Here is a 14485-nt window from a genome sequence, read left to right as displayed (position 1 = left end):
GACTCCTCATTTAAGGCCTGGACTGCTGCCACAGCCCTCTGAGCTGCCTTGCCTGGTGGTGTAGCCGGAGCACGCTGTCATCACTCCAGTTGCTAAGCTTTGCCACCATCACACATTCATGCCTTGCATCCCACTACAGCACTTCCCTGTCGGCCACCTTTCCCTTGGCCTCCGCATCCATTCAACATACACCATGACAATTACTGCAAATCAGGCACTGGGCCCTTCTCGTTCTCCGTGATCCAAGTAGCTAGCAGCCCTAAAGAGACTGTCCCTGTGCCCCTGCCTAGCTCTCAACCCACAATAACCAAGACAATAAATAGACGGGACAGAAGGAATGATGGAGTTCCAGCCATCTGGTTGTTCACTTATTGCACAGAGTATTTTGGGCTGGTAGGGGAGAGTGGGTGGCTCCCAAAGTCCTTTGAGAAAATCCCACTGGGTGACTGTCCACATTACCTGCTCCAGAAAATGTGTTCAGACAGCTCATGTGTACAGGATGCTTGGGAAATGTCACCTAGAAACAGGATACACAAGAGACGAAGGCTTTTCTCAATTCAAGCTCAGTCTTCACTCAGCCCCATGGCAAGCTGTGCAAAATACAACGTTTGTGCCCTTGCAGGTATGATTAGAAGACAATTTTTGGTCCTGGGTATGTTAACAAGAAAGGGTCATGCTAATAATTGCAGAGGCAAACCTTTGAGAATGGATTTAGTTTTAGTTACAGAAAATACTGTACACTGCTTTTGGCCAGGTGCACAGAAGCTTTAAAAAAAAAAACAAGACAAAGATCACGGTTAAATGTCTCAATCTTCAGATGGGGAATGTCTGTGAGGAGCAGTCAAACTACTTTCTCATGTGCAATGCATCCTGAAATTTGGTACTTATGTATTGGGCGTGAAAGCCTTTCTTGTTGATGGTGTCGTCTGTATGGAATCGAATCATGATGGAATCGCCTGCAGAGTAGATTTCTTCCAGAGGCTGCAGAAAAGGAAAGAAGACAGCACAGAGTCGTCAAGTCTGCAGGCTAAATAACTGCGCTATGATGCTAGAGTTTAAGCTCACAGTGAAGACAGACTGGCCAGTAAACACGAAGACTGAGCGCTCAGTACATCCTGCCTTGCTCTGACTTCCTGAGCATGTTCCCTTGCTCTTTGCATACTTGCCTTTTCTGTTTGAAGACTGATGCCAGTCCACTCTACAATCCCAGTTCTTCCAGTTGTTTTTTCACAGGACTCCCTGGATATTCTTGTCCAATCTTCTGAGTTTGCTCTAACTTGACGTTATCTTTTCAGGAAATGACACAATCCAAACTGGAACCCTGTTTGGCAGCTGAGGCTCTCTCAGGGTTCATTAGCAGCAAAGTAACTTAGCCACTTATCTTACACAATAACTCTGGTTATCTCCCCTGATGTTGTGACCTGCTACAACTTCCCTGTGCTTCTCTGCAGCACCAACACTTTCCCAGCCATTCTCCATTTGTCAGTGTGCAGGTAGGTAGATTACTATTCTACTGTCCTGAACTTCTTCACACCAAGCTGCTATCCCTTTGTTTATTTTCCAGACCATTTCCCCAATTTGCAAGGACTGCTTCCACACACCTGCTGCCTGGTTGTCTCTCTTTAAATTCAATAAGAACCTTCTCCATTTCATTGCTGAAGTCCTAGAGAAATCAAACATAGACCCTCTGATTTTAAATACCACACACCATTGCTCACGCTAACAGAGTCACTCCTGTTAATGGGGACACAGATAACAGTTTAGGAGACAGCACGCCACCCTGGAGTCAACAAGCAGCTCTGCAAGTCCCTCCACCCTTCGCCCTCGCCATAGCGTGGCCGCAACGTGACTTGGCTCCCGGCAGGAAGTGACTAAGGGTGAACTGGCCTTTGGAAGCCGTTTCCCACATTTACACAACGCTTTCGTGGCAGGGCTGGGGCACAGCAGCGCGGCAATCCCGTGCTGCTGCACATGGCTCTGGGCTAACAAGGGAAAGTCAGTCGGCAAGGTTTTCAGACCAACTCTGTGCATCAGATAAAATGGCTGTGATCTCTAGCAACAGGAGAAGAAGCAAAACCCAGACACATAAGGCATTCTCATCACCAGTTTGTGAGAGCTGCCCCTGTCCAAAAAGGGACACCTCCAGTTATGCCTATAAAATCTCCACCACCACGGCTTACCCCTGAGCCACAGAAGCGTCCCAGGCGGGGTGCAGTGCTGTCGTAACCATCATAAATCTCCATGTAGTCGTACCCACAGTCAGCCTCCTCTTCGATCTCAAATGTCTGGAATATCAGCTCCACCCCATAACCATCTTCAGCTACAATCACCCATTCACAGTTGGTTTGACCTGGGTAGTTGTTGTCCCCAAACTGAGCATGGGAATACAGCTCCTTAGTTCGTATTTCAGCCTTTAAGAGCCCGCCACACTCTGGAGGAAGAAAAGGGCACAAAACAGTCTCTCAAAGGCCTTACCTCACAACAAAGACCACCATCCCACTTTTGGGCCAGCTGTGAGGAGAGAAGACCTTCAGCTTGAAGTGCATGTACAACACAGAAGGTAATTAACCACTGCACCAACTACCACAAACCAGTGAATTCTCCAGTCATCCATGAATCCAATGACCCACATAGTGTAGAGGAGCTTGGTTCTTTTGGTACAGAACATGCATGGAAAGAGGCGACCAGTTAAAACCGGCAGGATGGGGTTCCTGCCACGTTATAGTCTGAAAAAATGTGTTATTTTAGAAAGCAATTGCTTAAAGGAAGACTTAACATGTTCTTTGCATTTGTCCTGTAGCTGAAATTCTGACCCGAAGTATTTTGCCAGCAGGAAGTTGAAGCATGTTAAAAAACTGGGGACCAAAACAATCCTTTTCTGCCCACACAATATGCAAAAGCAGCCCTATGCTTGTGCAAAACGCATGTGCTTTGGTGCAGTTTCCCTGCAGACAATCAGGAAGACGCCTCTTCACCAGTCTCTCATGCACTGCCACTCAAAGCACATTTTACCTGTTTACAGTGGCAGGGATTTCAAAAAAGTGAACCTTGGTACAACACGCTCACTTCTGGGCTGCCACAGATAAGAGGATCAAGCTGTGTCTGTCCACAGCACATCTCTGCTTCCACCATAATCAATCTCATATGGGCCTGTTCCGTGTGGGGGCCAATATACGAGCTAAGTTGCATCACCTCCTTTTCTGAGGGTTGATGAGGAACAGAAGGGGTTGCTACTCAACCAAACACCTCCAATTTAATGGAATGTCTGACATCAAGAGACCTCTGAGCTGATAAGGAAGCTGGCATTTATGGTATGGTGCCAACAATGGTCTGGAAACTGGTTAGTACAATATGCAACCACTTAAAATTCAGGCTAAGCTTATTTGGGAGAAAAGCGTGTCTGGTTTTGCCTGGTAAAAAATGCAGTGAGACTTGATGACATCTTATCGCACTGGGGTATTGGCAGGCAACCAGCTTACCTGTGCTGTGCTTTGCCTGGAAACCTTTTCTTTGCACAGAAGCATCAGAGTAAAACCTGAGGAACATCTTGTTGGTAGAAGCCACTACAGGGTCTGGTTTCTTGCTGCCACAGAAGCGGCCGAGGATAGGTGACTTGCTGTTGGGCCCATCATACATTTCTAAGTGGTCATAGGCACATTCTTGGTGCTGTTCAATCTCAAACTCATTGAAGGTCTACAGAAAGAATAAGGAGAATTAAGACAGACATTTGTAAATCTGAGCATGCAATTTAGCAGAGGATAAAATGCCAAGTGAGAAACAGGTCAAACGGTATGCCTGTCCCATTCCTCCTGCAAACTAAAATAGAAGAGTGTGGTTTCAGACAAGAGTGATCTCCCAGTGGCAAAGCTCAGAAGTTCATATGAAAGTGCTGTGTAGCCTTAGCTTTGCTGCCTCATGTGGGTGCATGACAACAGTTTTCAACTGCAAGCCTTATATGCTCTTATTTTTCCTGCTGGGAACCCTTTCTAGCAGACTGAATGGGCAGTTCTTCAATATTACTTCCACTGAGCACAGGGGATCCAGGCATTATTTCCCCCCGTGCATGGGCCATCTGCACAGCTTTGGGCATGTCCTGCCATATGCATCAGGCCATGCTGTAAAATGGGCCTGAAACTTCTCCCTCAGTGAGGCTGGGGACTGGCCCTGCCACCACCTTACGCAGATATGGTCCCAACAGAGTGGCTCACAAGGAGGGGTAGGGGTGGGAGGGCATGTTATACCTTCTGTTAACAGAGAGAGCAATGCTCCACGGTTGTCATCTGCTGGAGTCTCCTCCAAGCTGCCTCACCCCTGCCTCGTGTCCGTCTGAGACCTTCCGCCCTTTTGCAGGCCAGGGGCAGCCTCCTGGGACACCCTCCTCCGAGCACCCCACCCAGGACCTATGGGGATCAACCTCCCACTCACAGTGGCGGGGGGAAGTCACTTCAGCTCCTCACAATCCAGCCCATTTCTCCCCTCGCACTCCCGCTCACTGGTTACTCACGACTTTCACCCGGTGGCCAGGCGTTGCAGAGATGTCCCATTTCTGGGGTACTTGTCAGGCCAGTTTGGACTGCTCATGGTTCCCTCCGCACCACTCAGCTTGTGCTCGCAACCAGCTTGAGAGAGAGAGATCATAAGATGGAGGCATTGAGGCAGGTCTCATGTGGGAACCATGTAATGTCCTACATGCTCCTCTCTGCCCATCGAGCCCCTCAACAGGGCAGAAACAGGGAAGGCTTCAGTCACTGAACAGTATCTTTTAGGATTACTGCATAGTTCTGGTGGGTGTTTCTTCAGAAAGGCCTATACTTTTTTGAGCTAACTTGGCCGCTGGTGAAATGGACCATCTTATTCCCCTGGGCCTCATTAACATCATTCACCTCTTCACTCCCAAACGTATTCTCCTGCTCCTCCATCTTGTCTGCCCTGCTCCCCAGTGACATGGTCTCCAACCCCTCCACCGTGTTGACACTGGACTCTCAGCCTTGAGTTGTTCGTTTACTGACTTGGAAAGCTGAATCAGCTCATGGAGAGATCAGACGAGGACCAGAGACGATACACAGAAAGGCCATGCAGCACACAGCAGGGGTGAGGGTAAAGGAAAAGAGGTATTTCTGGCAGCAGCAAATAGTTAGATCAGGTCAGCCTTTCTCTTCTATCTCAACCCAATAATTAAATGAAGCAGCAGTGACCAGTGTAATGGTGGTGTCCCACAACTGCCCCTTTCGCTAGCCCAGCTTCTTGTCCCCACCCTGTCCATCCCCATGGCCATATGGAGGGCCAGACAGGGGAACAGATCCAGCTGAAAACAAGCCCTCTTCTTCCTTTTCCTAGGTAGTTTTTCAGCTAGCTGGGGCTTTTTCAGTGCCCCAGCCTGGTACACTGTACAAACACCCTTCCAGCACTGGGCAGGAGGCACCCTGGCTCAAACTGTGTTTGAGGCATCTTGTCTTTCCTGAGGGCAGAGAGTGGGGACCTTACCTTCTTTACAATCATGGCCATTTTCATGCAGCATGAAGCCGTTTCTGCACTGGCATACGTAGCTCCCAAAGGTGTTGATACATTCGTGCTGGCAACCACCATTGTCCTTGGAGCATTCGTCTTTGTCTGGGAAGCATCAAACCGACAAACACTGAGTTGCCATTGAGAAACAGACTACCACAGTTGCCAGCGGGGAGACCCATACCCAGACTGGCAGATACCAGTGCAAACCTTCAACCTCTGCTGCTGGATTAGTCCAGTCAGCTTTTTAGCCCAGATACAATTCTCCTCAATTGTCTTTCATTCCATAAAATGCATCACAAATCTGTTTTATTATATAACGTAGGTTTTGAATTATTAAAGACTCCTACCTAAAAGAAACCTATAGCAATGTCTCATTCTTTTAGAATAGGGTCCAGGAAAACTATCACATAAATTCACTAGCCTAGGCAAAGAAATCCACTGGCCAATCTTTATATTTTCAGGTTCCTACATGCTCTGATGAGCCTCCGTCTTTAAACAGCTCTGTCCAAGAGCACAAACAGCCAGATGGAGGAGAAGATCTAAGGTAAGAGCTGCTCTCTGAAGCTGAAATATGCCCCAGTGGATATTCACTCCTGTGTATTCAGGGCTATATATTCCTGAATCTCGCTGTTCTGAGCATAGGATCTGCTCCTGGTTTCCAGTCCAATTTAATTTATGAGCAGTTTATCTCCGCTTTTTCTTGGGCCAATGCTCTCCCTGGACCTCATTAACCTCACCTGTCTCCTCAATCCTGAAAGTATTTCTCAATGAAACAGACCCCACCTCATCCTTCCTCTTGTTAGATTTAATAAGCTGAACCCCCAGCCCCGATTCTACTCTGCAACTGTCTTAATTCAAGGTCGTTTTGCCTGATCATCCTCAAAAATATTAATACTCCTTGATCTCTGCTGAAAACACAGAATGGAACTGAATTTCCACTTCCATACAATGTACAGTTAACCTCTGGAACTGCCTGTTAGCAAGTTGCATCACTGACACCAAGACCTACGAAGCATTCAGAACAGAAGATTAGAAACTTCCACCAGCATGCACTGCTTTGATGGGAAGGATTGCTATAGAAAATTTCCAGAAGTCTTCTGTTTCAGAGGATCTGAAAACAGTTCTGTTTTCAGAAGACTCCTAGTTTCAGAGGAAAAAGCTATTCTCTAATGACGCCAGGGACAGAAATAACTTCTAGGATCGGGTTCCCCACTGCTTCCTGCTGTGGAAAGACCAGAGGCATTGATGGAATCCATGCATCTTGCTGACACCACACTATGACACTGGACCATACGCTGCACCGAGAAACCAAGACGAAAGGTGACACAGCATAGAGCAACCATGCTTTTTAGATGTAACTAACCATGTCAGGCTCTGCCTGATTTGACAGGAGGTTGAAGAAAATTCACCAAAACCAAGAGGTTCAGTCAGAGGAAACAGCTAAGCAAGTGAAAGAATACAGCCACGTACCAGAGAAGTAGTGAACTTTAAAGCCTTTCTTGGAGACCGTGTTGTCCGATTTGAACTCCAGTCTCATGTTGTTGCCATACGACGTGATTACTTCAGGCTTCTCTGAGCCACAGAATTTGCCATGCAGCTTGGAGTCAGAAGCCAACCCACTACGAACCTCAACATAGTCATATTTACAGACCTGCCAAGACACGAGGAGATTTCTCAGTTCCGTGGACTTGGAAAAGAGCATTTCAGAGGAAGGGGACAGAGGCTTGACTGAGAAGGAACAGAAACAGCCTTAGACTCAAACACAGTCCTAACTTCCCCAAGTTCTCCTCTGTCAGTGTTCTCACCCCCTTCTCTTGCTGCCCTGGTCCTAAAGCATGGGTGTGTTTATCAGAATAGCAAAGGTTCCATTTAATTTAGCTAAAATAATTACTCCCACCTTATCCAAGAGCCTGACAGTGTTGAATGAACTTCAGTAGCCTGCTGAATTAAGGAAGAACCACTGCCCCCATTTACAGTGGGGAAAGTGAGACCTGAATGCTTTGTTCAAATTCCACCCTGCCCTTGGCAGGGCAGAGAACAGACTCTTTTACTGGTTATTTTGTTTATTCTTGAAGAACGGTACTTCATTGTTCATTTCCAATTATTTTCCTACAAAGGCAGCTCTGGGGAAGGGGGAGGGATGGGACACCTATTAGGGACGGAGAACACCTACAATTATGCAGAACTGGTAGAGAAAAGAAGCCCATTTACAACAGAACAGCTTTAATCCTTCCACTCCGTAGAGAAAGCAGATACAGACTTCAAGGAAAACAATCATTGTTATTGGCTTATTACATCAAGGGTGGGGAAATAACCAGAAGCTCCACCAGTAAGACAGAGTCTCCTCTTCTTTGTACCCCAAGGGTTTATCCAGTCCTGAGTTAGCCAATAGTCACACCTCTGAGATGCAGGGACGGGTTACGTACATCATTGCCTTCCAGCTCAAACACTTCGAACTGCAGAGAGATCCGGTACTGGGCTGGAGCTACCACCTGCCAGACGCAGTTTTTGTTAGTAGGATATTCCTTGGGCCATCCAGGGCTAGTAATGGTCCCATTGAGCTTGGTGATGAAGCCCCCACAGGCAGCTGGAGAGGCAATAAATGAACACATGTTTTACTTGGTTCTGTTCAGACACACAGATTGGGCCACACTCTTAGCTAGGAAATGAATCAGATCCTGGTTGGTGGCACATTTCAAATCCTGGCCTCCAGAACAAGTTTAAAATGCTGGGAGCTGCAAGGAAGACAGAAACCTCACCTGCTATAAATCACGAGTGAAACACACACAGCCAGGCTATGGCCCTGAGAACCACTTAAACCGTGTAAGATTGATCTCCTTTTTACTCTATAGCCTTGGGCGTACTGTGGATCAGTTGACTTGACACGCACAATACATGCACAAGAAAGGCCAGCTTGGTAAATTCACCCACACTCAGTCCTACAAACCTCATTATTTCAAGTTTATCAGTAATGGAAAAATTAGAAGATAATGGAATCCTAGGGAAGCCATCCCGTCAACTCTTCAGCGGCTTATTACATGCAGACTGCATCTTCCCTATGGAAAATTGAAGACAAAGCCAAAGACTTAGCTTTATTATTCCATTTTCTTTAAAAATTTAGGACATCTCATCTTCATCCTCTTGTGGGAGGGCATGGCTTTTACCTCAAAGGAATCAACCTCAGTTTGCTCTTTTGCTGCAAAATTCTATTTGCAGTGAAGCAATTTTTTCTTGCGGTTTCTTGGGAGTAATGACATACGGCCACATCTTCAAAACCCACAGGGATAAAAGCCTCCTGCACCTTGTTCCCAGCATCATTTTGCATTAAGAGAACTAAGGCAAGGGAGCAGCTTCAATACAAAAAGTGTAGCAAGCATGTCTGGAGAAACAAAAGCGATTTACTCTGATGTGCATCGCTACAATTTCAAAGACTATCCTTCCTGTATTGCCCACAAATGAAGTTTAAAATAGGAGGTTAAAAGTGACGTTTAAAAAATGCTTGCCAGATTATACCAACTGGCTTGCTCAAAATTGCAAGAAATTATTTAAAAAAACTAAAGCTAAGCTTCCAAAAGCCTTTTGCATGCACCTAACTCTGCCCTGACCAAGCTGATAGCGGCCTTCCCCAAACAGTTTGACAAAAGCAGAAGTCAGGGCAAACCAGGTGACTTTGAGAGCACCACTCACAGTATGTGGAGTTCCTACACGTCTCAGCTGAAAGGCAGAGCTACCAGACAAGAACAATGGGTGGATTCTCACCACATCAACAGCTGTATCAGCTGTATTGTTGGTGGGAGCAAACACTTGTTGCAAGAGATTAACTGTATAAATAGAAAGCTGAAAGAAACAGTTTCTATCAAAGACATGGGGTTTTTTTCCCCCATAACCGAAGAAGGGAATTGACTCCTCAGTATGGAGAACGTCTATTCTCCATGCAGGCAAAACATTGATATTTTAGTCTACAAAAGAAATTTCTTTAAAAAAAAATAAATTCAGCCTTAGATTGAAATACTTTTGGGCCACTCAACGGTTAGGTTGTAATGCCCGCCCTCCCTTATGCTGCACCGTGGGAGATCTGGTCTGAACAGGGATCTCTGGCCATGAAGAACAACTAGTTTTAGAAATGTTTAGCAGTACAGAATCAGAGTATTTTCAGTTTTTGAACCAAAACTTGTTTTCCAATGAAAGATGTTGACAAAAAGAAATTTTTCAGGTGGGGTAAGATAAACAGAAACAAAGAAGATGTAGGGTCAAGGAGAATCATCTCCAAGATTGTTCAATTTCATTATTAGCTGTAGTACCCATCCTATAGACAGATGCCTCAACCTGTAGGTTACTCACCTTCACAGCTCTTTTTATCAGCTGTCAACTCATAGCCAGGCTCGCAGGTGCATTTGTAACTGCCCAGTGTGTTCTCACAGTGCTGCTCACACCCACCGTTGTCCGGCAGAGAACATTCATCCATCTCTGTCAGGAGAAAACCAGAACAAGTCACACTTTCCTGACCACCCAAACCCCATCATATTCCTCATGCAACACTTCTGGACAGAAGGACGAGCTGATGAGCCGAGCCCATGGAGCAGGCACTGCAGCAAACCTCACAAGTGTTAAAGCACTCCTACCACCAAAACCGTAAAGGACTACAATTGCTGTTACTAGTCAAGAGTGCTTTTTCTAGACAGGAGCAGGAAAACATGGTCTCCTGTAAAGACTTCACTGCATTTTGTTCTCATTTGCCCATTTTTTGGTTTTGTTTTGTTTTTTAAATTCCTCATGCTCTTCAGTGATTTGAGCTACCAGGAACCAGCCCATTATGGTGCCCACAGTAATGGAGCTGCGGGAGGCCATACTCCACTGAACGGGGTGCAGCAAAGGAGCTGCAAGTAGTTCTTCCTTTTCATAGACACATGAAGTCTTGCTACCCTAGACTTTGAAGTCAGGTTCTTCCAATCACATCTCAGCAACCGAACTGACATTTTAATACACAGATAGCCAGATGTACTGGCTTCTCACCCTGACCCCTGATTCCATGTGCATCCCTTAATAGATGGTTTTATTAACACGGTTGTGGTAGGTTGGCCTCAGCTAGCAGCCAAACTCCCACCCAGTTGCTTGCTCACTCCCCAGCCCCTCACTCCAGTGGAATGGGGGAGAAAATAGGAAGAACAGGAGCAAGAAAGCTCCTAGGTTGAGACGGGGAAATTACCCTCCAATTACTGTTGTGGGCAAAACAAACTTGACTTTGGGGAATTTAACTTAATTTGTTGCCAACTAATATAAATATTTGAGTACTGATTTAGGTATTGGGAAACAAACACTGAAAAAAAAAAAACCCAAACATTAAAATACTTAGGGAAAACACCTTTCCGCCCCCCTTTCCCAGGCCCAATTTCACTCCAGACTCCTCTCCCCCTGTCTTGTACCACTGCAGCTTATACTTAGTCCCTTCAGCAAAGCCGTGAGCATGCAAAGGCAGGAGGGGATGGGGAACTACAGTCAGTACATGACGCTGCCACTCCTTCCTTCTCATACTTCCCCTCTGCTCCAGCATGGGTCCTCCACAGGGACTATCTGCAGGGAATATCTGCTCTGCCATGAAGCACCTCCACCTTCTCCTCCTCTGACCTTGGCGTTACCTCTCCTGTTTCGCACTTTTTGTTCCCTCCTCCTCTCTCTCCCCGTCATTTTTGACCTTTCTTAAACACGTTTTCACAGAGGCGCCACCAGCTCAGCTGATGGGCTCAGCTGTGTCCGGCGGTGGGTCCACTGCAGAGCCAGCTTGAACCATCTGTCTGGCACAGTGCAGCCCCTGCAGCCTCCCACTGCCACCACCTTGACACCTACGCCTAATATAATGCTCCCGTAACAGTTACTGCTATGGAGATCAAATAGGAACAGTCTTGACAAGATGATCACTGTAGGTCCCTTCCAACTGAAATATTCTGTTCTCTTCTGTTGAGAACATTGTCTTCCTGCAAAGCCTTCCCACAGACAGGAACCCTCCACTGCAACAGTTCCAGTCCAAACAGATTTTATTTTCTGGTTTCTGCTTGTGGATTCATTATGAAGAAAGTAGAGTATTTCTTTGCTGCTCCATGCTTGGGTACAGGTTTAATAGCTTCTAATCTGGCTGTTAAATCACTTGCTTGAGAGAAAAGAGAGGCTGCAACTCCTACGATCATCAAAAATCCCTGTCATCAGTCTTTACCACGGGAGGGACACGTCCTGCCTATGGGCAGGTATATTTTGCAAAGTATCGTCTTTCCTCTAATGTTTGCCGTGAAGAAGAAAGGTACAACAATGTGAGTGTAAGACAAGCACATCACTACTAACACTTCAACCATATACAAACTAGGCTTCAGTGATACAAACGGTTTGTTACCAAAATGAAGGTAAGTAATAAAGAATAATCCTAGAGCTTTCCCTTGAGATATACATGATGGGATGGACCTGAGGTAATTGCTCTTCATATCTTCCTGACACTGTCTCTTGGATGTGACCAATGGCTTACCCTCTCTGAGCTGTCTTACGCTCTCTGAGCTGTTTGCAGGTTTATTTTCTCTGAAAAGTTAGAAGTTACCACTGTAAGTTCTCACAAAGCATAACTTTCAATTCCATCCTTAACTCTGTTTTTTTTTTAAGCTGATTTATTTTCTTACAGTGTTGTAAGACATGTAATTGAAGCTCTATTCCTTTCATAATTCATTAAGGCAAAGCTGACCTATTGCTCAATCAGCTATGGGTGGCAGTCTGAAGAGTGCCTGCAGAGCCATCTAATTTGTTCTTTTACTTTGTTCATGGAGAGGCTGGTAGTCACAATCCCTCTGGATATGGAGGTAAAGGCTGCAGACTTCAGATCCCAGCTTGAAACTCCACATGTAGCCTGCAGCTACGTCTACCCAGCTTTTGCAGACTGACATCAGCTCTGCCCACAATGCAAGCTGGCTAGAAATTGTGTAGCTATGGCTACTGTGGTGCTTGGTCCAAGCAAATACACTTTGCTCCTCAGCTGGACTTACTGGCATGGACTTAACAACACCCTAATCATCCATGAGCTACATGGTTTCTGGTTCAAACGTGAAGTCTGAGCAGACACTGCAAAATCTAGTCTGCCAGCAAAAACTCCACAGACAATACCTGTGTCTGCAATTGTACTAGCAGTGCGTGTTTATGCATTTTTTACATAAAAAGAAATAGATTTATTTCTGACTATCTGTATCACAAGGAAAGCATCCCAGGTTCAGCTGTGTAACTTTCTTCCCCTACAAACTCACAGGAGAACCTCAGATTCTACAGAATGACTTGCTGCAGGCCAAGAAGTCTCCATGTAGTACTAATCCCTGGAAGACATCTCTGCCAGAGTCAGCCTGCACTATCAGCTCCTGAAAGAAGCCAAAATGTCTTTAAGAGGAAGTATTCTCTGTGACTTTATGGAACCTGAGAAATTTAAACAAGGAAGTCTAGGCACTGTGACAGTTGTTCAGGGACTGGAATTAAACATCACAGTATGTGCCAGTGATCTTGCAATCACCTTTTGTCATGGTCCGTTTGGATCTCTCAAATTTACAGGACAACGTACTTATTTAACTAATTCTTTTTTTTTTTTTTTGCACATAAGTGCACAGATTAAGAATTATGGGTTATAAGTTATGAAACCTTATGACTTGAATGGTGAGTAAGTGAATTCACGTGATAGACTAGTCTGAGCAAAAGGGATTGAGTCCTGCCGTGTTTGTTTGTTGTATTTCTTAATGAGCTCATGAAATGAAGTTTAATTCACAGAGTCCTGTAAATTGTCCTGTAAATTTGAGAGATCCAAACAGACCATGACACCCTTAATGCAAGAGAAAAGTTAAAATAGAAATAAATAAAGGACTTACGCAATCCAAATATTGGCATTGCAGCTATTACTTCTGCACAACTGTCACTGAACCTAAGAGAAACATGACTATCTACCTCACAGCAGCTCTGCAGGTATTATCCCAAGCAGTAAAGGATGCTGGTAAAGGACCATGGCTTGGGTTCAGCTCTTAAGAAGAATTTTAGCCTTCATTCGCATCTTCCTGAAGAGGATCTCAGTTTAGGAACACATTTGTCTCCTAAAGCACTCTGAAATTTTCCCTGGCATTCTACTTGCAATCAAATTTACTCTCTCTCCAGAAGTTTCTTTTGGAATAGAATTTAAGCAGAGAGTTGTTTTTAACACTCTTTGTACAGTACCTTCTTCGAAAATGTCAATGTCCCCTGGCATGGATAAATGGAGGTCACATTCCATCCAGCTGTGCAACACAAAGTGTTAGTGTCTATGCTGGTACTGACCCAGTAGGCTTTCCTTCTGTCTTAATCAGGGAGGTGATGTTCATGCCTCAGCATCAAACTCCTCTACATTCTTAAAGCAATTTGTATATAAACTTGATATTGCCTAAGAGCTCTTAACTACAAGTAGATACAATGGTAACTGATCACTTTGGAATGGCAGTAAGTTAAGGGATGAATGGTCCTCAACTTTGACCTTGAGAGGTACTAGCTCACGTACCTTTAAAGAAATGTGCTGCAAAGCCTGCTTTATTGATGGTTGCATCAGACGCAAACTTCATCCATACTTTATTTGAGCTGGATTTGATATCTTCTGGCTTCTCGTAGCCACAGAAGTGACCGATCAGTGGGCTGTATTCAGTGAGGCCATCTCGGATCTCCAGGTAGTCATAAGAACATGTGTCGTGCCATTCAATCTGCAATGGGAAAAGGGTATGCCTGTAGTTCACTAGTATGAGTGCTAAGTCAGGCTAGCTAACCAGTTAGACTTTGGCCAGAGATCAGCTTCCAAAGGAGCATCCCAAACAACTGGTCACAAGCAGGTACCTGCCTCATGGCTGCCACTGAACTCTCCTGCAGTTGAAATTGCATTCAAGCCCAGGCACATCTTAGTTCTACTGCTACTTCATGGCTACCCTCAGGTGAAATCTGGTCCCTGACT

The 14485-nt window shown here is 45.4% G+C and overlaps 1 protein-coding gene across 1 annotated transcript in view; it reads right to left on the bottom strand.

Moving 5' to 3' along the window:
* Positions 1 to 361: 361 nt before the first annotated feature.
* Positions 362 to 14485, bottom strand: part of LOC104073872 (tolloid-like protein 2) — a gene marked incomplete at its 5' end in the record, with an annotated part of 29626 nt that continues 15502 nt past the window's right edge. The window contains 10 exon segments of the mRNA XM_009573803.1: positions 362 to 981; positions 2181 to 2431; positions 3480 to 3693; positions 4505 to 4548; positions 4551 to 4619; positions 5485 to 5610; positions 6979 to 7159; positions 7935 to 8095; positions 9850 to 9975; positions 14045 to 14240. Of these exon segments, the coding sequence (XP_009572098.1) occupies positions 847 to 981; positions 2181 to 2431; positions 3480 to 3693; positions 4505 to 4548; positions 4551 to 4619; positions 5485 to 5610; positions 6979 to 7159; positions 7935 to 8095; positions 9850 to 9975; positions 14045 to 14240 (1503 nt within the window).

This window comes from Fulmarus glacialis, unplaced genomic scaffold (genome assembly GCF_000690835.1).
Source record: "Fulmarus glacialis isolate BGI_N327 unplaced genomic scaffold, ASM69083v1 scaffold11573, whole genome shotgun sequence".
NCBI lineage: Eukaryota > Metazoa > Chordata > Aves > Procellariiformes > Procellariidae > Fulmarus > Fulmarus glacialis.
This window is presented reverse-complemented; position numbering and strand designations above follow the sequence as displayed.